The sequence below is a fragment of the Protopterus annectens genome, chromosome 2.part2, assembly GCF_019279795.1.
Source record: "Protopterus annectens isolate FY-2018-M chromosome 2.part2, PAN1.0, whole genome shotgun sequence".
Lineage (NCBI taxonomy): Eukaryota > Metazoa > Chordata > Ceratodontiformes > Protopteridae > Protopterus > Protopterus annectens.
This window is the reverse complement of record NC_056730.1, coordinates 333,477,113-333,501,311: the sequence shown is the minus strand read 5'-3', so window position 1 is coordinate 333,501,311 and position 24,199 is coordinate 333,477,113. Positions and strand designations below refer to the sequence as shown.

The following is a 24,199-nucleotide window of genomic DNA, read 5'->3' as shown; positions in this document are numbered from 1 at the left end:
ATAGTACAATGTGTTGTACATAAGTTGTAGCTCAGATGTACAGTGCAACAGGAAGGAGCCCAAGCTTTTTATAAACTGGCCAAATGTATGGTATTGCTTAGCAGGATACTTTTCATTACTAAGCAAAACTGCAACTGTGATCTAATGAAGAACATCCTACTACTATGGGCATCTAAAAAGATGGCAACCATAACTGACCACATTTTGTATACAGATTCCCTTGTACGAACTATTTTCTGTAACTGCAACAGTTTTATAAAAAGTAGTATTAATCTAATACACACAACCTCTGATTTGTCATGCTCAAGGATTATGGTTTGATAAAGCATTAGTCTGCTGCAATACAGCAATTCAAAGTGAAGCAATACAACATAAGTGAGAAAATGTAATGTTTTGTGCCTCAGTTAAAAGAAAATCTTATAATACAAATTCAAAACATAGTTGTACTTTCTTTGTACTGTGTAAAGTACATGTGAGCAAGCACATTTATACAATATTTGGCTTAAAAAAACATCCTCCTACTGCTGCAAATGCTGATGAGTAGAAGAACCAGCTCTGGGAAGTGTTAACAGCTCTTGAACTGCAGTCGTAGATTTGACATCTCAAAATGAGTGTGGGAGATGGTCTTTCGGTGCTCAAAAAAGAGTACAAGATGACAATATGCAAGTTTACATACTTTCTTTGGCTGGAGCTATATAACTGCTTTGAGCAGCTTAAAATAAGCTCTGAGAGAAATGTATATGATCGTCATTCAGGAAAAAAATTCACTCCTAGAGAAAGTGGGTAAGATGCCTATGACTCGCACTATTCTCAATGGAATAAGGAATACATCACTTTCTTAAGTCTAGAATGACAAAGTAGACTTGAAAAAATTCTTAGAAGGGGACAAGAATGCAGTAAAGCATGGCCCCATTACTAGGGCAGCCTCATGTCGACAATTTTGCAGAAAGGCATCACAATTTTATAATCATCATCTAGTGATTTTGATGTATTAAAACTGCTCAGAAAACAAAGATGCAAGGAAATAAAGCACATTTTTGAGTTCCAATGTGAAGTTTTCCTTTAAGGGCATAATTAACAGTGACACTGAAACATTTGATCAAGCCTCTTTTAAGCAAACTATCTAAAACCTGGCCCAGAACAACATATCATAAATGGTATATCAAGTAATGGTTTAATACTATTACACATAAGGCCAAATACAGGAGATCTCTTTAATTACCAGGACATTAATAATGTACTTCAAATCATAAAACACTATCATAAAACACCGTCAAGTACATTGGTTAAATGACTGCTCGGGTGCACAGCATGTAAGAAGAAAATAGAGAATAACACTACAAGATAACACAAACTTTTTTCACATATTTTGAGCCTCCTGAATTTCTTCTCGAGACAAATCAACAGCTGTAAATATGCATATGAGTAGGAGTACACACACACACACACACACACACACACACACACACACACACACACACACACACACACACACACACACACACACCTTTTCAATGAATGGTCTGATTGGTGTTGCAGCACAGTGAAAACAGTACAGTCAAACCACACTGGAAGTAATAAATAGCATTGGGGTTACAGAATGATCCAACTGAAGACTTCCCAGGTTCCAGATAACAGTATTAACCAGAAAGGGTTATGAAACAACATCAACAATGGAGCACAACCAACTGCTATGGAAGCTTGTTCTTTCAAAGAAGATGGCCACTTCTGTCAAAAAGTCATTCTACCACCAAATATATTAGCATTACCATATATTAAATGGTTTTGTAAGTAAAATACTGTGATTGATATAGATACATACATCAGCCAAAAGGAGTTGTGCCATCTCTGTCCAACATGGCTTTGGTTTTGGGTTCCACTAGTTAACACTGCACTTCTTTTAGTCAAAACACAAAAGATCACAATGAAGAGGTTTATGCTACATTTTACCTACTTATACAAAAAAAAAAACACACTGCAACCAACTGCTTTGCAGAAAGATGTGTCCCCTCTGCACCCACAGATGTGGAGACTCTGCCCAAAACTCCAATCTCAAGGTCGCACAAACTTGGACAAAAAGGAAAAGTCTTAAAAGAAAAAAATGAATCTCGCCTCTGTTTTTCCTCTTGTACATTTTGTATGACCTTACAATGAAGAACAGTTACTACACCAAAGAAACCATGACCAAGCCAATCCACAACATATAAAAGAGACAGCACAGATGTAATGTTCTGTTAACTAACAAAGGAATACAATGCCTGCCTGTTCTAATTCATGCATTATTTTTGGAATGTAACTGGTCAGCCATTAAAAGAAAAATCTTATCTTTTTTTTATAACCCTACATTGCTTTGTTATACTATAGCTCACTGCTTTTACACAATGCTCACTATCAGCAACATAATGAAATACAGTGTCTATTCTGGATCAACTGTGTGCCTAACTTATCTATGCTTCAACAAGTGTTATATTACCATAAAAAGAAGTTATGTACTCAATATAACGTTCCATCTGAGTAGATACTTCATTTGTCTGCTACCTGTGGGTAGTCGGATCCGACCTCGGATCCGAACCGGCAGCTTTCCAAGCTCCAAGATCCGAGCTCCTAGTTCCTCCCCCCTACCCATAATCCCTTACTACCAACCACATTACCTCAGATCGGTTATTTTGCCCTATAGGCTAAAGACGGAGAAAAATCTCCAAAGGAACAATACCTTACCGAGGTTCGGGGGATGGCAGGGGGGGTCAGTTGCAGACAAATGAAGTATCTACTCAGATGGAACGTTATGGTGAGTACATAACTTCTTTATCTGAAGTAGTTACTTCATTTGATCTGCAACCTGTGGGACAGAGTCCCCAGCTTATCTAAAGACCCTGGGTGGTCCCTACGGAAGGATATTCCAAAGCACCGCGGAGCCAAAGGAAGCCCTACTTCTGGAGATCATGTCCAGTTTGTAATGAGAAATGAATGTATGGGAAGAGGACCAGGTAGCTGCTGAACAAATATCGTCTACCGGAACTCTAGACCAAAAAGCCGTCGAGGTAGCCACAGATCTAGTAGAATGCGCATGCACGCCAACCGGAGCTGGCTTCCCAGATGAAGTGTATCCCTGTCTAATACACTGAGAGATCCAATTTGCCACTGTCACCTTAGAAATTGGTTTGCCCATGGCTGACTTAGCATAAGAAACAAACAACTGGTCTGACTTGCGAAAATCTTTAGTCCTATGCAAGTAAAAACGTAGTTGTCTGTGTACATCCAATTTGTGCAATGTGTATTCACCCTTGTTTTGGAAATTCGGGAAGAAAACAGGAAGGTTAATTGACTGATTAATGTTAGCCTCTGTGGCTACCTTAGGCAGAAAGGAAGGATTATTCCTGAGGGCCACTCTATCTTTGTGAAAAATAAGGTATGGATGCTTAAAGCACAGAGCTTGCAATTCTGAAACTCGTTTGGCTGAAGTAATAGCGACCAAAAAGGCCGTTTTCCAAGATAAGAATTTTAATGGCACTGAGGCTGTTGGCTCGAAAGGTGGTCTTGTTAATGCTTGTAAGACCAAGGTAAGATCCCATGGAGGAACTGCCGGCTTAATAGGGGGCTTTAAGAGAAACACGCCTTTTAAGAAGGTCTTGCATATTTTTGCTGAAGCCAAAGAATCTACGCCATCCCCTACGTGATAATGAGAAATGGCTGCTAGCTGGACCTTAACCGTGGACGCACTAGCTCCTTGTCTAAAAAGAAGGGACAGGAAGTCCAGGATAGTGGGAATAGGAACCGTAAAGGGATCTGATTCCTTATCCTTTGCCCAGATGGAAAAGCATTTCCATTTACTGTTGTAGAGCTTTCTGGTGGATGGCTTATGAGCTGCCACCAGAATGGCCTTAACAGGGGATGAGATACCGGGAGTCCTCGCCATTAACGGAACTGGATCAACCAAGCCGTGAGCCTGAGGTTGACCAGGTTCGGAGTGTGGCATCTCGTCGGATGCGAGATTAGGTCTGGTCTGGGGTCCAGAATCCATGGGGGAGCCACACTGTGAGACTGCAGAAAGGGGAACCAGATTTGTCGAGGCCAGAATGGGGCTATGAGAATCACTCTGCTCCCCAACCGACAGGCTTTCTGGATGAATTTCATCATCAGAGGAAGAGGAGGATACGCATAAAGGAGACCGGGCGGCCAAGCATGAACCAGAGCGTCCCTGGGGGATTCCCCTCTGGGGGGAACTATCGCGAAGTAATCGCTGCATTTTGTGTTTAGGGGAGAAGCGAAAAGGTCGCAGCGAAGCTGACCCCACTTGAGGAATATCTGCTTCGCGACAGATGGATTCAGAGACCACTCGTAAGGGCTGAGGAATACCCGACTTAACCTGTCCGCTAATATGTTGGACCGTCCCGGAATGTGCGTTGCTATCAGAAAGCGGTTGGTGGAAATCGCCCATTCCCACACTCTCATGGCTTCTCGACACAGGGGGTAAGATCTGGTCCCTCCCTGTTTGTTTATATACCAGACAACGGACATGTTGTCCGTCTGGATTGCAATAGTCCCTAGAGGAAGAAGGTGATGAAGAGCTTGCAATGCCAAAAGCACTGCCCTCATCTCTAGGATGTTGATATGCAATGCAGTCTCTAGAGGAGTCCACGTGCCTTGGACGGACTTGCCCGCGTAATGCCCGCCCCACCCGAGGCAAGAAGCGTCCGTGGTCAACGTGGCTTTGACTAGGGGAATCACAAAGGGTCTCCCTTCTTTGAGTTCCTGAGCCTGTAACCACCAAAGAAGGGAGTCCCTGCATGCCCTGCTCAGGGGGAATCGGCATGTCTAAGGGATGGACCGATAGCGACCATTGGACCTGGAGAGTCCACTGTAACACTCGCATTCGCAGACGGGCATGAAGAGAAAGGCCGATCGCTGCTGACATAGACCCTAGCGCCCTCAGGACTAAATCTGCTGGAGGAGTGGGGCTCCGAAGAATGTCTAAGACTTGGAGAGATAAATTGTTCAGCCTGACCGATGTAAGAACCACTTTGGAGATCCGAGTATCCAACCTGGCCCCTATGAATTCTAGGGCTTGAGTGGGGCACAGGCAGGATTTCTTTAGATTCACTGAAATGCCCAAACGACGGACCAGAGAGAGGGCGTAATCTCTCGCCACAACCAGTAGATGCCTGTTGGGGGCGGTGAGGAGCCAGTCGTCTAGGTAAGGGAACACCTGAATGCCCTGGAGTCTCAGGTGGGCTGCAACCACTGCCATGACTTTGGTAAACACTCTGGGGGCTGAGGTTAGGCCAAATGGAAGAACCCTGAACTGATAATGACTGGCTCCTAGCCGGAAGCGGAGGAACCTCCTGGATCGTCTGTCCATTAGTACATGGTAGTACGCATCTTTGAGGTCTAACGAGCACATCCAGTCGTTCTCCCGCAGAAGGGGGAGAATAGATTGGAGGGTGACCATCCGTAACTTTTCCTTGGGTATGAACAGGTTCAGGGACGAGAGGTCTAGGATGGGTCTGAGGTCCCCCGTTTTCTTTGGCACCAAGAAGAACCTGGAGTAATAACCCAACCCGGACTGATCTGGGGGGACGGGCTGGATGGCTCTTTTTCTTAGCAACTCCAAAATTTCCAGAGCTGCAGACTCCCTCTGATGGGGTGGAACATCGGGGAGACCTTTGGGTTTGGGGGGGGGGGTTGTGTGAACAGTATAGTGTAACCTCTGGATATAATCTGGATCACCCATCGATCCTTTGTAATGGACTCCCAGTTTGACAGGTGCTCCGATAATCGCCCCCCCCCGACTGCCTCCAGAGAGGGACAGTCGGGCAAGCCCTCAGGGCTGTTGCGCGGGTCTGTCCGAGAAAGGTTCTCTAGACCCAAAGTTACGCGGTCCCCCTCTGCCTCTGGGCCGGCGTCCACCTTGTCCTCCTCTGCCTCTAGAGGACGAGTTGTCTGCAGCAGGATGGGATTGCTGAGATTTACGGAACCACAGCTTCTTTTGCCCCCTCTGATTCCTGGAGAAGGATCTTTGGGGGCTAGAGAAGCGGACTCCGACGGCCGACAGCGTCTTCCCATCCTTTTCGCTTTGGACCAGCATGTCGCGAACTGTTGAGCCAAATAAGGCCGAACCGTCATAAGGGGCGTTCGCGAAGGACGCTTTAAAGGGTTCCGTGAAGTCGCAAAGGAGGAGCCAGGAGTGACGTCGCAAGACCACTCCAGCTCCGCTAGCTCTTGCGGCTCCTTCCGTGGCATGGGAAAGAAGCCGCATAGATGTGTTTGATATGGACTTTAGAGTGGCCATTCGAGTCTCAAAAACCTTTTTGTCTGGGACCGACATGGACTCCGGAGGGGCTGCAGCGTATTCTTTAATTAAGTCATGCTGTAGCCTAATGGTGTATGCCATGTAGTTCAGCGACCTTACGGCAAAGGTCGCTGAAGCAAACATCCGCTTCCCAATACGGTCCAACGCCCGGGACTTCTTGTCCGGCAGATGGACCGAAGAACTTTCCTCGGCAAGTTCTTTCCTAGTGGCCGCCGACACCAACATAGCATCAACCGGCACGCCTTTGGACCAAGAAGGTCTATCAGAGAGAGGGCAGAGGAACTTGTCTGGGCGTCTAGGGATAGGCTCCAAGGTGTCGGGCTCTTTCCAAGCCCTGGTGGTAATTAGATCCACCAAGGGGTCGACTGGGGGGGGACACCCAGGAGGTAGATGGGCCTGCCTCAAAGGCCTCCAGAAATACAGACTCGCCCAGAGAGGGCTTTTGGGCAGACCACCCCCCTCTTATACGCAACATTTCCATGATGTCTCCGAAGGAGACATCTTCAGGGGGTGACCTTGGGGAGCCCTCCGTATCATCCAAATCCGTATCCGTGGTAATGGACTCGGGGGAGTCCAGGTGCCTCCTTTTGCACTGATGCTTCCGAGGCACCTCTTCGGCGGGACTGTCCGAAGAGGACTCGTCCGCAGGGTGGTGTTCCTCCATAGGAACCAACTGGAGGGCTTGGGCAGGCTGTCCAGATGGATGGATGATCGAAGACAGACCCTGATACAGTGGGGGCACGGGTGGATCCGATGGCCCGGTCAGGTACCTGGATGACCTCGACAGTATCCTCTCCACTACCTCAAAAGCCGAGGGACATTCACTGTCCCCAGCCAGAGAAAGCAACCTCCCTGGCTCCGAGGATAGGATCGGGGTCGGAGCTGAAGCAATCGGACCCGAGGCAGTGGTGTGCTCCGACCCAATCAGCGCCAAAGACACAACCACCCCCTCGGATCCGATGCTCAACCCTCGACCCCGAGAGCTCGGATCCGACAAGCTCGAAGGTATAGTCGGCGTCGAAGACACAATCGCTATCGGCGCCGACGTATCCCCAGGTCCGAAAGGGCCTGGATCCGACAACTCTGAGACCAGAAAACGGGTCGGAGAAGGAGCGATCGGGACAAAAATGGGGGCTGCACTCCCTCCCAAAGGGGGGGGGGGCAAGAGCATCCCCATCTGCATCTGGGTCTGCAGAAATCTTCGCATCATCCGATCCATGTCTGCTTCGGAGATGCTCCGTGTAGACCGCGAAGAGGCAGTTGAGGCAGGCCGCGAGGGCCGCCTCGAAGGCCTCGAGGGAGAAATAGCCTCCTCCTCCGGCTCCGGAGAAAAAGAAGGTGAACGGAGCAGAGAGGACGAGGATCCGGAGACCCTCACTGGGGACTTCAGAATTTTCTCAGGCGGAGCCGAGGGATGAGACTCGGCCCGCCTTTTTGATCTGTGACCCTCTCTGTCCTTGTGCTTCTTCTCCCTGTGGGAAGAAGCACTAGACTCCACAGAGCTGGTACCTGATAAGGGAGGTTGAGTCACGGGTACAGCTAAGGGAGTAGCTGGCGCCGAAGCTACAGGAGTAGCTTGAACCCAGCTGGGAGAGGAAGAAGAAGCTGATTCCTGGGGGAGTTTTCCCGCCAGGATCAGCTTGTTCTTCCTGTCCCTGAGTGCCCGGGGGTTGAAGGCCGCACATATCTGGCAGGCCTCCGATAGATGGGCTGCCCCAGGCACAAAACGCACTGAGTGTGGCCATCAGCTGGGGAAAGCTTGTGGCCACACTCAGTACATTTTGAAAATATGGCCTTAGATCCTTCAGCCATAAAGCCCTCTCACACACACCCAAACACTAGGGGGGGGGGGGGAGAGATAAAGTTAAACTAAGGGAAGATTAGGTTTTTAAGGGTTTGATTTTAAAACACACACACACAAGTTTAACCAACAAAAAAAGTCTATAATTAGAACAATCTCACCAGGCCAGGAGCTCTTCACTATGAAGCAACTGTCTTTAGCCATGACAAAAACGATCTGAGGTAATGTGGTTGGTAGTAAGGGATTATGGGTAGGGGGGAGGAGCTAGGAGCTCGGATCTTGGAGCTTGGAAAGCTGCCGGTTCGGATCCAAGGTCGGATCCGACTACCCACAGGTTGCAGATCAAATGAATTAACTACTTCAGATCTTCCTATTTGTAATTGCAGTAAAATGTTTTTCATGCATCTGAAACTTTTAGATTATGCTTAATCACTGCTCTGTGTTAATGTGGAACTTTTCTACACAGCCCTCCAATGCAAATGATCCATGACCAGCAAGAAAGGAATGGTTAGTAAGGCTCAAACAAATACATACACATTTTTAAATCTAGATGTGCATTTACTATACCTTAATGAGATCATATATGTTGGCAGGATCACAGGTTGTGAGACTACTAAAGATGACTAGGATTTCACGACTTGTATGCCCTGGCATGTGCCTACACACGGAAACAAATGACACAGTTACATGTAAACAATAGTTAATCTACAACATTTCTGAATTATAAAGTGCTTTACTTTGTGGGAATACACAATCTTCTTCCTTTATGTACCCCAGATGCTAAAAAACTAATTAATGTAATTATCAGAAATTACTGCTTTCTGAATGCAGAAGAGATGTGCTTAAAATGAATACTTAAAATAAAGGTCCTGGATGGCCGAGCAAATGTTTTTCCACAGAAAGTTATACTGTATGAAAGATATATACTTGGCATTACTTTCAATTGGTGCTCATATGGTATGCTTCTTTGCAAATCTAACACCCCACACCCTTCATACGGGGGGGGGGGGGGGGACTTTGCTTCTTCTGCCATCACACTTATTATGAATAAGGTGTGCTTCATCGGCTTTCTTTCCTGAAAACCATAATCTTATGAGCCCTTTCAATAGAATGTGCTTGAATATATAATATTATTTTTCATGACAGGTAAACCCTCTCCTCTCACATTCCCAGTGCAAGGAATATTTTTCTTCCTGTACCCCTGAGCAGTACATCTAAATGTGAGGCTGCATAACCTCTAGCTAAACTTGGAAAGCTATAGATTCAAGCTTATTCAGCTGAAAAGACACACTGGGTTATGCATCAATGAAAAATAACCTGATTATGTAAACATATTCTTCTGTGCTGATGTTGATAAAAGTTACAGTAAAGGCAGTGTCCCAAACACAGTGAACCCAGTTAATAAATGCATAACAAAAATCAGATCTGTATTTTCAGCACACTTGACCTTTGCACAATCGTGTGGCACAAGTAAAAATAAGGTGGTAAGCCAAGTACTTTTGTGAAAAAAACAAAATCAATGTACATGACTGTCCACGCATGCAGGTACTGCGACGATCATCATCAAACCACTCATTCAAAGCAACAACATCTGGCAAACTGCAAAATAAAAACATGTCTATTACAATTGTGCAACAGATACCTGCATGTATTCATTGACTCACTGTGTTACATTTACACAATACACTACTCCTTAACTGTGATAAATCAGTCCTCATTAATTTATCAAAAGTAATTACAGTTACAACAGAGATCCTACCTGGGATCATTATTACTGTGCTGTCCTGGTAGCACTCTCCCAGACAAATCTGTTAGAGTACAAACAATTCTGTAGTGCATAAACAATTAGTGATCCTCAGTCTAGTCCTTTCAGATTCCTTCTTACAGCTAGAAGGATCAGCTAAGAACAAGCAACACCAAATCGCATCCCAAATTCACTACCTGAGAACATAAACTTCACCCTTTGTAAATGAATGTTGCTGTCCACACAAGAATGTTACTGCCAGTGCAGAATGGACAAATGCTTGCTCTAGTTCTGCTCTACACACAGGCTTCTGTTACTGCAATTTTATGGTTTTAGTATGGGTGTAGTATCTATCAAGTGTGACATCAACATAAATAAATAAAAGAATAAATACCACACTACATAATTACATCATCCCACTGATCTAATACCACTGGATCACTCATCTACTGCATTCCTTTGTTACAATGTATTCATTTATGTACTTTAGAAAATAGACTTATAGCAATTTAAAAAAAAAATCAATAGTCACTCAGAATTTCAAAAAGAGATATTTTTGAACATCTGCAACCCTCTAACAGCTGTCATAGGAACCTAACAGAATTACACATGTTCAAGTATATTCACTGTTGGAGTCCTCATCTGTTAGCTATTCTGCCAGGAGTGGTCTTCAGTCAACCTGAACTACAGACTTACACCTTTATCCACTGGTCTCACCCTCCACTCTGATGCTAGGAGTTGATACAGGAGTGCCGGCTGATGCCAACTTCAAATCTTTCTTTCCCTGGCTGGGCCAGGAGCCTGCCTAATGTACTACAGCACAAGGGTAGGTATCTCCTGACAAACAGATCCACCTCATAGAATCCCATGATGTCCCTCTTTAGGGTGTTAAGCAAGTGAAGGAAAAGAGGGGGCTAGCAGGGGGAGGGATGAGAAAAAGGAAGGTAGTGAACAATGGAAAAAACAAGGGACTTGCACCAACAAAGCGTGCTGAGAGAAGGAATGGTGGACATGAATATAGGCTGCAACACTAAATGCATCTTAACATCTACTACTACTCAAAGTTCCTAACATAACTATATTATGTTCACTGTACTATTCACTGCTGCAGTCCAGTTAAGTACAGGATGACTCCAAGAGCATTTGTCCAGTGGTTGGCTGGTCTTGATGGATTGCTCTAAGACAACAAACCTTGCAGGAAGCCAGACAGGAGCCCTCTCATAACCCTGGATGTGACCCACAGCTTACAGTGCTCTGAAATGGCGTGGACTGAGGACCACACAGCTGCTTTCAATATGGATTGGATACTAACCACCCTTGAGGAATGCTGTGGTGGCTGCTGTCACTCTAGCAAATGTCCTGATACAAGCTTTCCATTGGCAGAGTAGCAACAGCAAATGCATTGTGCTAGCCAGTTAAATAATGTCTGCTTGTTTACTGTCCTCCACTCCCTACCTTTTGTAAGTGATGCACAGTTGCTCAAATTTTCTGAATTATTTTGTGCAAGTCTCAATTTTCTGTGTACATTTAAGATATGCAAGGGTGTTTTGTCCTTGTTCTGTAGTTTAGGAAACACACAGGGAGGCAGATTGGCCGATTCAGTCACTACTTTTGGCATAAAAGAGTTTTTGTGAAGGGATGCTCTCCTAGCAGGTGATTCAGTCACCAAAAGCAGTTTCTACCAGCAGATTGTTCAAAACGAGCCAAGGATAATGTTTCCAAAACATAACTGAGATCCCTTGGCAGAATGAATTCCCTCTAAGTGATCTAAGATCAAATATCCGTTTAAGAAATTGCTTTACCTGAAGTTGGGAATAAAAAGGGGGTATGCAGTAAGGCATGTTGAGATAACAGAGGCATGGACCTTAAAGAAAATACAAGATAGGGTAGTCCTGTAAAAATTAGACAGGTAATTCAGAACCACTGACATTTAGGCTGTGCTCAGAGCTTGGTCTGTGGATAGGCACCAGAGGAAGAATCCCTTCCCTTTTGCTAGATATGTTCTACTTGTGTTTCGTTTTGTAGCTTCTCTCATAATTCTTAAAATGTCCTCTGAAAATCTGTCCCTGGCTGGGACTGAAGTTAAATCATCCAACCTGCAAGTCTTATAGTGGTCATGTTGGGGTACATGATGGACCCATTGTTCTGGTTTAAGAGGTCCACTCACTGAGGCAACACTCTTGGCTCTTCCTCTGCTAGGCTTAGCAGTTGGGAGACCCAATTCTGACTCAGCTAAAAGGGCACTATCAGTATGACTTAGCTTGTCCTTTACCTTTTGCAATATGCTTGGAATCAGAGGTACGTGAAGAAGTAAATCAGTGCAATCTAAGGAGAAGTCATCCTTTACAAGCTGCTGGATTTGCTGTTCTGCAACTTGACAAAAGGCTAGGAGGAGTAGGCGTTTTGAGGAGGGGCAGCCAGGTAGAATCATGACTGTTCTCTTTGTGAGACATGACCTTGATGACCTCAGGTTTTTCTTTGGGTTGCCATGCTCTCTTTGGTCAGGCCTTCTTACCTTTGGCTGCTTTGCTTTTCTCTTGCACTAGATAAATTGGCCACAATTTGGCTGCACAGTTTCTGCTGAACTTCGGAATCTATGAATGAATAAGGTGCTTGACAGATCCGTATCCAGGGGTGCACTAAGAAGATCTGCTTTCATGTGGTCTGTCAAGGGCTGTGTCCTCAACCAGGCATGTCTCCAAATAATTGACCCTTTAGCTGCAGCCCTGCAAAATGCATCCACTGCACCACAACCACATTTCCTGCAGTACCTGATAACTGGGGTTATCAGGTCACATAAGGATCAGAAACAGGAACTGCTTGAGTTATCAGTGATACCCTCAGCTCTGGATTATTTTCTTCAGCAGAATTTGCTGGTAGTTGAACATATGGGTTTTGCAGTTTAAGGCTGGAATCCAGGGACACTACCTCTAGATCAGCCAAAGGATGCTTATGTAGGAACTTACAGGAATCCTGGATACTGTAGAACCAGTTAGGTTTCCTTGTGATTGGGGTCAGGGAATCTGGCTTCAACAACGCAATAATAAGTGCATCCTCCACTATATCAGTATGCTTAGGCAGGCTGACAAAAGCTCTGTATCTGTGACAGGCCTGTGACTATTCTCTTGGCTACCACTGGAACCCCTCTTTCATGTTGTGAAAAGGATACCCAAGGAGAGATGCTCTGGAGGTGAAGCAAAAGATAAGGTTTCCTCTGTGACAAAATTATAAACATTAGCAGGCAGACAGGAATTGGCCAATATAAGCCAACTCATCTGCCTATGATTCTGGGGCATTAAAGTCCTCTAATGGGGGAGGTTTGTAGGTGTGGATACTAGCATGTGTTCCAGGAGACTATTGAGAAACCTCACCCAGTTTCTCAAATATCCGCAAAGCACTATTTGGTTAAATTACTTAATTAATATCATACACAGCAGCCAGATGTAAGTTGACAGAATCAAACTCTGTATCACAGGAAACAGCTGGTTAACGGTTCACTGCTTTGATTTTCTGTGCCATCTTCCAGAGAAAGAATAGTTTGGTCTGTAGGCTACACACCAGCAGCAAAGTGTGAAGGCTAAACAGAACAAGTCATTGGAACTGAACAGCCAAATATTTTATACTGAGGAAAGGCTGGTTACACTGGAAGACATAGCATGGAGTTCAAATTTGTGGCTCAGTGGAATTTTGCACAATGAAAAGGTGTTTTACTTAGAAAAATAAAATAAAAACACATACAGATAAAATACAAATTTATGACAACATGCTGAAAAAAATATAATGATACGAAAAACCACAGAAGAAGAAATAAACATTTTTGCGTCACTTCTCATGTTCATAACAGAAATTAACGCAATCTGTTCTTTAGATTATTAGAAGTTATTTGTATAATTCTCCTGAGGTACTATATTCTTAGTATAAATACCTGCCAATAAAATATAATTAAAATTGCTATTAAAAGATAGTTTTATACCTTGACTACATTGACTTTATTTAAAGGGTAATGTGCTTTTTGATGATACAAAGTCCATTGTATAATGGCTAAGTGTTCTATAACTTCCACTATGTTTAGATTCTTGTTTTTTACTCTTGTTTAAATGATATTATTCACTGTGGAATCACATATAAATGTTAAGATCTCATATCCTCACCTCCAAATGCAACTTCCCACATAGAAATTTACACTGTTAGGTCTAGGGGATGCAGGAAGAATTATGTGTTGCATACTGACTTATTATTTAGTACATTCCTCATTCAACAACTTTAAGACAATCAAACCTCAGAAAAACAGTAATTTACTAACTTGGGTTTTCCATAAAATAAAAAAAAAAACAGCCAGCCTTTATTATGCCTTACTTTTGTTACTAAACCCAGCAAGTACTTATTTCAACTGCTTGTTAATATTCCTTTTATAAGATGTGAGTCACTTACATTATGAAATGTAAACAGAATACAGCAATCTAGAAAAAGAAAAGTATTTTTGCATCTAATTTATAAATCTAAAGCCAATATTCACTTTATACAATGAACGCATATGCTGACTAACCAATGGAATCAAACCAGGAAAAACTAGATAAGAAGCCATAGCAGCTGACATGTAGCCATTCTGTTAAATCTTTATTCCATGATCACACCCAGAATACTGGTTCTGATCCAAATGGTAGATGGTGCTATCTAATTATACATAACAATCCATATGACAGAGCTATACTATTCCTTAACAGTTATGTGTCATACTAGGATTTGTTTGATGAGTTTGTCATGGAGATTCATAACCTTTTAAATACATTTAATCACTGATACTATATTATACAGGGTAACGGGAACACTGTCATAAATCCCTGCAAAGACAGAACCTCACATCTTAAAAAAAGAAGTTACATACTCACCATAATGTTCCATGTGGGTTATCTCGCCTTTATTCTCACTGATGGGTTCGGAGCCGAGACACGGCCTATAGCAAAGGTCAAGGTTTGCCAGTAGCTCGAGACCAAGCCTCTTATCCCATGATGCACTGCTGGAATTACCTCAGATCTTGTTTGCTGCATGTATATATACCCCTGCAAGGGGAGCAATCCCCAAGAAGGAAGAAGTATTGAACAACCAGAATGATACTAGCCTCTAGGTCAACTGACAGCCAGGAAGGGGATGGAGGGAGGGACATGAGAATAAAGGCGAGATAAACAACTCACATGGAACGTTATGGTGAGTACATCACTTCTTTATGTGAAGTTGTTAAATCTCGCCGTTTATTCTCACAGATGGGTAGCGTCCCTAGCACCTGCAATCCTGGGTGGCTCACGGGAGTACATTTTTCAAGACCATGGAACCAAAAGAAGACCTGTCCCTGGAAGCCTTATCTACTTTGTAATGAGTGATAAAGGTATGAGGCTTCGACCAAGTGGCTGCAGCACAAATGTTGTCAAGGGGCAATTTAGCTTGAAAAGCAGAAGATGTAGAAATGGCTCTGGTTGAATGAGCCTTTGCTTTGTGTGGCAAAGGTATGTTAGCATTTGCATAAACAAATGAGATACAATCCGATAACCATTTTGAAAGGGTTGTCTAAGCCACTGGTCTAACTTTTCTGGCCTCTGAAAAGGATACACAAAGTTGATCTGATTTTCTAATCCTTAGTTCTATCAAGATAAAATCTGAGCTGTCTATCTACGTCAAGTTTGTGCAGCATAGGTTCATAGGTTCATAGATTAGTACTAAGCTAACTGCCTTTGCGAGCCATTTTTAAGCCTAGCTAATTACCCCTTGTGAGACTCAAACCCTGCACCTTGTGTTTGCAAGGTAAACACCTTAACCATTAGGCCACCCTCCCAACCCAATGTATTCCAATTTGTTGGAATGGTTGGGAAAAAAGACTGGCAACTCAATGACCTGATTGATATTTGACTCTGAACAGACTTTAGGCAAAAAGGAGAGGTTTGTTCTGAGAGATACTCTATCAGCATGGAAAATCATGTAAGGAGATCTGATAGATAATGCTTGAAGTTCTGACACTCTACGGGCAGAAGTAATGGCCACTAGAAAAATAGTTTTCCAAGACAAAAATTTGAGATCACAAGATGATGCTGATTCGAAGGGGGGAAGAATTATCTGAGACAGCATAAAATTCAAATTCCAGGGAGAATAAGGGATTTTGACAGGAGGTCTCATGTGAAAAACACCTTTAAGAAAAATCTTAGATAACTTGTGGGCCATAACATTTAACCCATCGAATCCAAGGTAGAAATGTGATATGGTGGCTAACTGAACCCAAACTGTGGCAGCTGATGCTCCTTCCTTAAAAATCATTGCCAAAAAGTCTAAAATGGACTACAGAGGAGCTCGAAAAGGGTCAATTTTTTGCATACTGGCCCAAACTGAGAACCTTTTCCACTTACTGCGATATAGTTTTCTGGTGGATGGCTTATGAGAAGACAGTATCATTTGTCTCGTGTCATCTGAGAGTGAACGAAGCCTGGCTATTTGGGGAAGTGGATCAGCCAAGCAGTCAGCTTTAGAGACTGCAATGAAGGATGGAGGTCCCCTGACGGGTGTGTCAGGAGGTCTGGAACTGGGTCCAGGATCCATGGATCCTCCAGCAGATGATGGTAAAGGAAAGGGAACCAAATCTGTCGAGGCCAATGGGGGGCTATGAGGATAACAGTCCTTCCCAGCAATTTTGCTTTCTGTAAAAAACTTGGGTATCAATGGAATATGTGGGAATGCATATAGGAGACCAGGAGGCCAATCGTGTACGAGTGCGTCTCTCGGGGGATGTCCTGGAGGTGGTATCAGGGCAAAGTAGCTTCTGCATTTCATATTGATGTGACTGGCAAACAGGTCGCAGCAAGGCTGGCCCCATTTCCAGAAAATCAAGTCTGCAACATGTTCGTTGAGAAACCACTCATGAAGCAAAAGGATCACCCTGCTCAGCTTGTCCGCTATCACGTTGGATTTCCCCGGGATGTGCATTGCTAACAGAAAACACTGGGATCACACAGCCCATTGCCGTACTCTGAGGGCTTCTCGACAAAGGGGGTAAGACTTGGTTCCGCCCTGTTTGTTCAAGTACCAGACCACTGACATGTCCATCTGAATTGCAATTGTCCCTAGAGGAAGAGAGTCCTGGAAGTACTGCAACGCCAGAAGTACTGCTTTCAACTCCAGAACATTGATATGCAGATATGACTCGATCTGTCCATGTGCCTTGGGCAGTCATTCCCTGAAAATGCTCCCCCCACCCTATCAGGGAAGCATCTGTGGTCACAGTAGTTACTGGGGGGGGGCACACAGGGTCTTCCTATTGTGACATGAAGAGACGTCAACCTCCGCTGAAGATCTCTCTTGCAAGAATTTGTGATGAGAATCATATGGTTCATTGGTAACTTCTGGTAAGACCATTGAGCGAATAGGAGCCACTGAAGAAAAGCGGCTGTAGCTTTGTTCTTTGACACCAGTGAGTTGACGTGTTGGCAAAGAAGTGAGACCCTTTCGACTGGAAGACGTAGAGTGGTGGTTGAGGTATCTAACTCTGCTCCTATAAAGACGATATTCTGCGATGGCGACAAGGCAGACTTTTTGAAGTTGACTGTAATACCTAAGTGGTGGCAGAGTGCCAGAGTAGATTGTGTTGCCTGAATCAATTGATGCCTGGTGGTAGCGGTGAGGAGCCAATCGTCTAGATATGGAAACACCTGGAATCCTAGACACCTCAGGTGAGCCGTGACCACTGCCATGCATTTGGTGAACACTCTGGAGGCTGTAGTGAGACCAAAGGGCAGAGCTCGAAACTGGTAGTGATTGGCTCCCAGCCAGAAACGCAAGTGATCTCTGTAGCATCTGTCCATCTTTATGTGGTAGTACGCGTCCTTGAGATTGATGTAGCACATCCAATAGCCTTTCCCTAGAAAGGGAAGAATGGCCTGAAGCGTGACCATTCGGAACTTCTCTTTTTTTACAAATTGGTTGAGTCTGCTGAGGTCCAAGATAGGTCTTCAGTCCCCTGTTTTCTTTGGAACCAAAAAGAATCTTGAGTAAGTTCCGAATCCAACTTGGTCTGCTGGGACTGGCTGGACGACTCTTTTTTCTAGCAACCTGCAGACCTCTATGGTTGCTTGTTCCCTGAGATTGGGTGGAACATCCGGGATTCTGTTTACAGGAGTGGGAGGGGAAGAGAACAGTATGAAATACCCTCTGGAAATGATGCTTTGTACCCGGGTATCGCACGTTATGTTTAGCCAGGCTTCTGGGTACAAAGATAAGTGACCCCCGACTGCCTCCAGAGCCGGACAGCTGGGGTCTCCTTTCAGGAGCACTGGTAGGGCTGACCAGAGAAATGGCCTCTGTCACCCTGCTGTTGCAGACCCCCTCTGCCGCACGGGCAGTGTCTTCCATTATAACCCCCTCCTCTGCCTCTAGAGGGGGTTTCTCCACGTGTGTACTGAAAGGCTCCCTGTGCTTTTCGGAACCACATTTTTCCACCCTTAGGATCCTTGGGATAGGGCCGAGTAGGGGTAGAAAAATGGACTCCAACAGCAGATAGAGTCTTGCCTTCCTGCGCACACCTGGTTAGAGTTTCCTTCACTTTGGGCCCAAACAGGGATGAGCCATCAAATGGGGTGTTGATAAAGGAAGACTTGAAAGGCTCTGCAAAGGAACAGAGATGCATCCAGGCTTGTCTACACAGAACAATGCCTGAACTAGCGGCTCTACTCGAACCATCAGCTGCATAAGATATGAGGCGCATGGACGAGTTCACAATCGAGTTTAGGGTAGCGAGCTGTGTGTTAACTTTGTCAGCAACCCCTGCAGCTACCATACCCTGGAGAGTATCTTCTATGGAGATCTCTTTGTATTCTTGTAAAATGGGTTAAATAGTTCAGTGATTGAAGGGAAAAAGTTGCAGAACTAAACATGCACTTCCCATATCTATCCATGATCCTAGAATCTCTGTTAGGAGGATGGATAGATGAGGAAGTCTCAGACGTTTCCTTTTTGGTGGCTGCAGCCTCCACCATGGCATCAACAGGCACTCCCTTAGTCAAAAAGGCTTTGTCCACTGGGGAGGAGATTAACTTATTTGGCTTCCGAGGGACAGGTTCCATGCCTTACAAGAGATATGCTCCATGAGCTCATTGTAAGGCGGAGACACCCAAGAAGTGAAAGGTTGAGACCCGAAAGCCTTCAAGAGCATTGACTCATCTTCAGTAGGGCTTTTGGACTGCCAACAGCCCGTCTGATTAAGGATCTCTAATATCTCCGCAAAGGAGATATCCTCAGAGGGGGATCGAGGGACCCTTCTGACTCATCCAAGTCAGTGTCAGATGTCAAAGACTCCTGTGGGGAGTCCAAGTGCCTCCTCTTGCACAGTCTCTTCCTGGGTACCTCCTCAGTGGGGAGATCTGGGGAGGTCTCAGAAGAGCAGGGGACGCCCTGTGGAGCTACTTGAGGCTCAGGGTCTCTACGCTTGGGTGGACCGGTACAAGCAGGAGCGGACACAGGCACTTGAGGGGAAGCCAGACCTGATGCTGATGATGTCTTTGGAGACAGGACTCTCCTCATAGCATCGAACGCACCATGGCTCTGACGAGATGGGGTAGATGGCTCCAAAGGGACCATCCGATCCTCCCGCACCGAGGCCATGGGCTCCGAGCCCAAGGTAGGAGCCAAGCTCATCTGAGCCGAAGCCCTGAGAGGAATAGTCAGCACCGACAAATCGGTACGACTATCCTCCCCAGACCCGACAGGAGTGTGTCAGCTCCTAGAGTCCCCAGTTGGCACCGAGGACGTCCGAGTAGATGGAACCGATAACACCGTTGCAGGTCTCAGCTCCACAGGTTTAACAACTATCAGGTCGGGCTCCTTCAGCTCTGAAAGTCCAGTACGGCTCGGAGGAGGAGTAGTCAAGTCCGGGTTAATGGTCTTCGGCTACGATGAAGGTGTCAGTGCTGACAACAATTTAGCAAGGCCTTGTGCCCGTAGAAGCTTCTGCACTAGCCGGTCCATATCCATATCTGAGAAGCTGAGAGAAGACTTCGAGGAGTGCACCAAAGGTGCTGATTGGAGCAGAGGAGGTGAGGGAATCTCAGAGACCAGCTCCAAAACTGTGAGCTGGCTCTGAACAGAAGGGACACTCGGCTCCGAGGACAGTGGAACCGATGACCCTACACCCTCCATTTTTTTTTGTCTTGTTGGATGCTTTCGAGTCACCTGAGGATTTGGAAGATTTTGAGGATCTACTAGCACTATCCTGGTCACCCAGCGTTTTGGAGAAAGGGTGCTGAAGTAAACCCCTGTCTACTAATTTTCTCCTTCTCTCCAAAAGTACCCTGGAGGAGAAAGATTGACATATACTGCAAGAGTCTTGGAGGTGTTTAGCCTCCAGACAATAAACACATTGAACATGCCCGTCAGTGACAGACATTTTTTGTCCACAATCCGGACATTTCTTGAAGCCAGATTTTGGATGAGGCTTCTCCTTCTCATCAGACATTTCTATATCAGATTAAACAATTTTAAAGAATTAAACAACACACTTAGAATTATCTACCAAAGTACATCTAAGGTTAAATACAAGGCCAACTCTTAAGCCCAACACTATAGAAAAACAGAAGCCAACACAGGGCACTAATCTAAAACTAAGTCTAAGTCTAAAACTCTATAGATTTTATATATATATATATATATATATATATATATATATATATATATATACACACACACACACATCCCAAAGACATGCTGTAGGTGAATTGGACACTCTAAATTGGCCCTAGGCATGAGTGCGTGCGTGTGTGTGCCTTCTGTAGAAGGTTGGGCGCCAGGCTGGCAACTTGACACTGCAAAACTCAACTGCCAATCATGAGCAGACAAGTGGTCCACTGTGGCGACCCCTAACCGGGAAAAGCCGAAAGAAGAAGAAGAAGAATATATGAATACACACACACACACACACATATATATATATATATATATATATATATATATATATATATATATACTATCCTATGAGGACGTGAAGAAAAAAGTTTTTAAACTTGCAAATAGAACAATCTATCGATTAATAATGGTCCGAGCTATCTGGAACACCGAGATCTATGCCGCGGCAAACTAGATCTGAGGTAATTCCAGTAGTGCATCATGGGATAAGGGGCTTGGTCTTGAGCTAATGGCAAACCTTGAGCTTTGCTATAGGCCGTGTCGGAGCCGAGGATCGGCTTCGAACCCATCAGTGAGAATAAACGGCGAGATTAAACAACTTCACATCATATAATTTTTATGCCACATTTTAGACTTAATTTCCAATTTTGATTAAACAGACCCATATATAATACTAAAAAGGACTCAACCACTAAAAAAAATACATAGTATTCTCAATGTCACAAAATATGGGCAACAATAGATTTATGGACATGATAATGGACTACAATACTGAACCCAGCTTCGTCTTGGATTATTCCAAGATTACACTGAAATTAGACCAACCAAAATACAACCTTATAACTGGACTCTGAATAATACAATATTGATAAAAACTTAAAGCTATAAAAGATGTTTCACAGCTACTAAACGAATCTGACAAAAACACTTCTAACAATGAAATTCCCTCTGATGTCCAATGGACAGATTTACTATCTCAAATAAGGGGTATCCTTATTAGCAACACCATTTTCTATGAAAAACAACATACTCAAAGAATTAGAGCTTAAAAGAAAATTAGTAGAGCATGAAACTAAATTAGTGATCTACAATAATAAAAGTATAACTGTATAGATTAATGAAAGAAAGTAATAACTAAATAAACCTTCTATGCCTCTCCCACCTCAAACGGTACGAAGCAAAAATATAGCTAAATTTTCTGAACAGACTCAAATTCCCTCAAAAATTCCATGTAGATTAACTAAAATAAATACATCACCTCCCATAGCAGCTTATGCCCCCAATTCTAATTCATGGCAACTAGTATGGGTCAAAATATGTCATATTCATTTATCCACCTATTTCTGTAACCATTTTGCCCTTCTTTTGCAACAACAAAGAGATCTTAAAGACTTCACATTCACGATTTTATAGCACAGAAAATAAATCTTTTGAAAAGATTAATAAATATATTAAATCTGAATATCCAATTCAAACTCTAACAACCAATAAACTTGAATCCCGACCTCAAATTAAAAAAAACAAATGATGGACCAGTCCAATTTCACCCTAATAAAAGACAAATTTGGTCTGGAATTTTGTAAAGCAATCTCCAATCTCAGCTAATGAACTTAGACAAGCTATGAATTTACCAAAAGGAAGTTTGTCTATCCTAAATCAAATCCCGTAATTAATATACCAAAACTATCCTATTATAAGTTTAGATTCTATAGACAATTAATCAACTTTGGTTTTGCATAAGAAACAATAAACCTACAAACTTGCCACATCTCTTCAATGTAAAACACCATTATATTCTCAAATTACTAAACAAAAAATACCCCCATAATAAATTAATTAAATAAATCAATTCAATTCAACATTAAACATATCTCTATTAAAACACACATAAAAGAGTGAACCAAGGCAACGCAAAGGTGAACTTACAATAAAAAACTTTAATATATTGTACGCAAGCACTTAGCAACTGCTTCTTCTTCAGACAAATAATAACTAAACACTTACTAAAATTTAGAAAGTGTTTAGTTATTGTTTGTCTGAAGAAGCTGTAAAAACATCTCATGGATATCTCTCAAAAAAATAGCTAATACCCCACTCCGAGTCACAGCTATGACTTCTGGTACTACAGACAGTGAAACAAGTCTGTTTTTTACTTTTATTTCTTGTGTTTTCACTTCTGAATATTGCAGGCTTAAAGGTACTCATACCAGTCTCAATAACTGATGCAAGAAGATTAAAAGAAACTGAACTCTAATTGAATCATACAGCGGTCACTGAGAATGGCCAAATTAAACTTGTACCCACACCAGTCTCAACAAGTGAAGCAAGAAGGTTAAAAGAAACTGAAATGCACTCTAACTGAACCATACAGCGGTCCCTGAGAACAGCTAAATTAAACTTGTATGTGTACCCACCTTTAATATAGAATTTGCTCCTGTATTTTTAAAAGAAAATACAAACAAAAAAAGTGTGTACAGTACATGAGCTGAAAGCTGTGCTTCTGAAGTGGTTCCCATCCACACCCCCCGCCCCCCACACCCATCAGCAGCCAAAATCCCAGTAGTGCAATAACAGGAGGAGATAATTACCTCCACAGTTTGCCACTAACCTTACAGCTAACCACCATAGCCAGTACATTGGATTAGGCAGAAATTTACCCTAGAGCACAAAACACTTGTGTCTTATACACTTACCAGATAACAGATTGTTTTTCTTGTAGATCGCACACTGTGTCATTTCTGGGCTACTATATTCATTTCACTTCCTGCCTGCGATTTTTCCCAAGGTAAGTTCCATTCAGGATTTGGGTTTGCATGTTGACATCCTTCCTTTTTCCCTACACCCCTTGTACCATCTAAATATTCCAAACATAGCATTCAGCGCCATTACCCCACTCCGAGACACTGCTATGGCTTCTGGTATTGCAGACAGTGAAACAAGTCTGTTTTTTTTACTTTTATTTCTTGCATTTTCACGTCTGCATATTGCAAAGTTAAAGGTATGTTGTAAGCCTCTCATTTTATTTCTGTCTGGCTACTAAACAGGATTAGAGGAAATACAGATTTTTTTTTTTAAATATGGCAGGCTTTTCAGATAAACTGCCTTGTGAATAGCACAGCTGAATTTGAATGCATAGTGTAACATTGTGTTATAGTACTGTACAGTGTTTTAACAGCGATAGGCTTGTCAATTAAAAGCATTTTTCTTGTAGAGTTTTCATATAACTGCAAATACCAAGTTGTGCCTAATTTCGCAGTGTTTTGTACAAAGCATTATTTCTATTGGGTATGGACTATATAGACAGTTGAACTGTTTCACATCTGGGCTGCTACAAACCACTCAGTACATCGGTCATAGCTGTCTACTGAATACTTGCTATTTTTAACTGAAGCTATTAATTTGCATTGTTAAGTTGTCTACTCAATAATTGTAGCAGTCACATGCTGTAGTTGAAGATTTACAGTTGATCCAACGTCTACATATGATTATGGAAAATGAGTAGTAGTACTTAGACTCTATAGTAAATGAAAACTAGCACTGCACTACCCAGTTTTGTTTAGCAACTGCATCCTACAAGCATTTAGAGTGTTACTTTCATGTACAGACGCCTGCATTATTACAAAACAGTCTGCCTTGTTGTAACCATAATACTGGTGTATGCTGTTTCCTTGTGCATCCACAGTAGTTTTTA

General features: G+C 43.4%; 1 protein-coding gene across 2 annotated transcripts in view; it reads right to left on the bottom strand.

Annotated features, from left to right (window-relative positions):
* GTF2H2C (GTF2H2 family member C) overlaps positions 1 to 24,199 on the bottom strand; it is a 736,228-nt gene that overhangs the window by 324,894 nt on the left and 387,135 nt on the right. For both annotated transcript variants that reach the window (XM_044063887.1, XM_044063889.1), the window contains one exon: positions 8,679 to 8,769. In XM_044063887.1, coding sequence (XP_043919822.1) covers positions 8,679 to 8,769 — 91 coding nt within the window. The remainder of the gene's footprint in view (positions 1 to 8,678; positions 8,770 to 24,199) is intronic.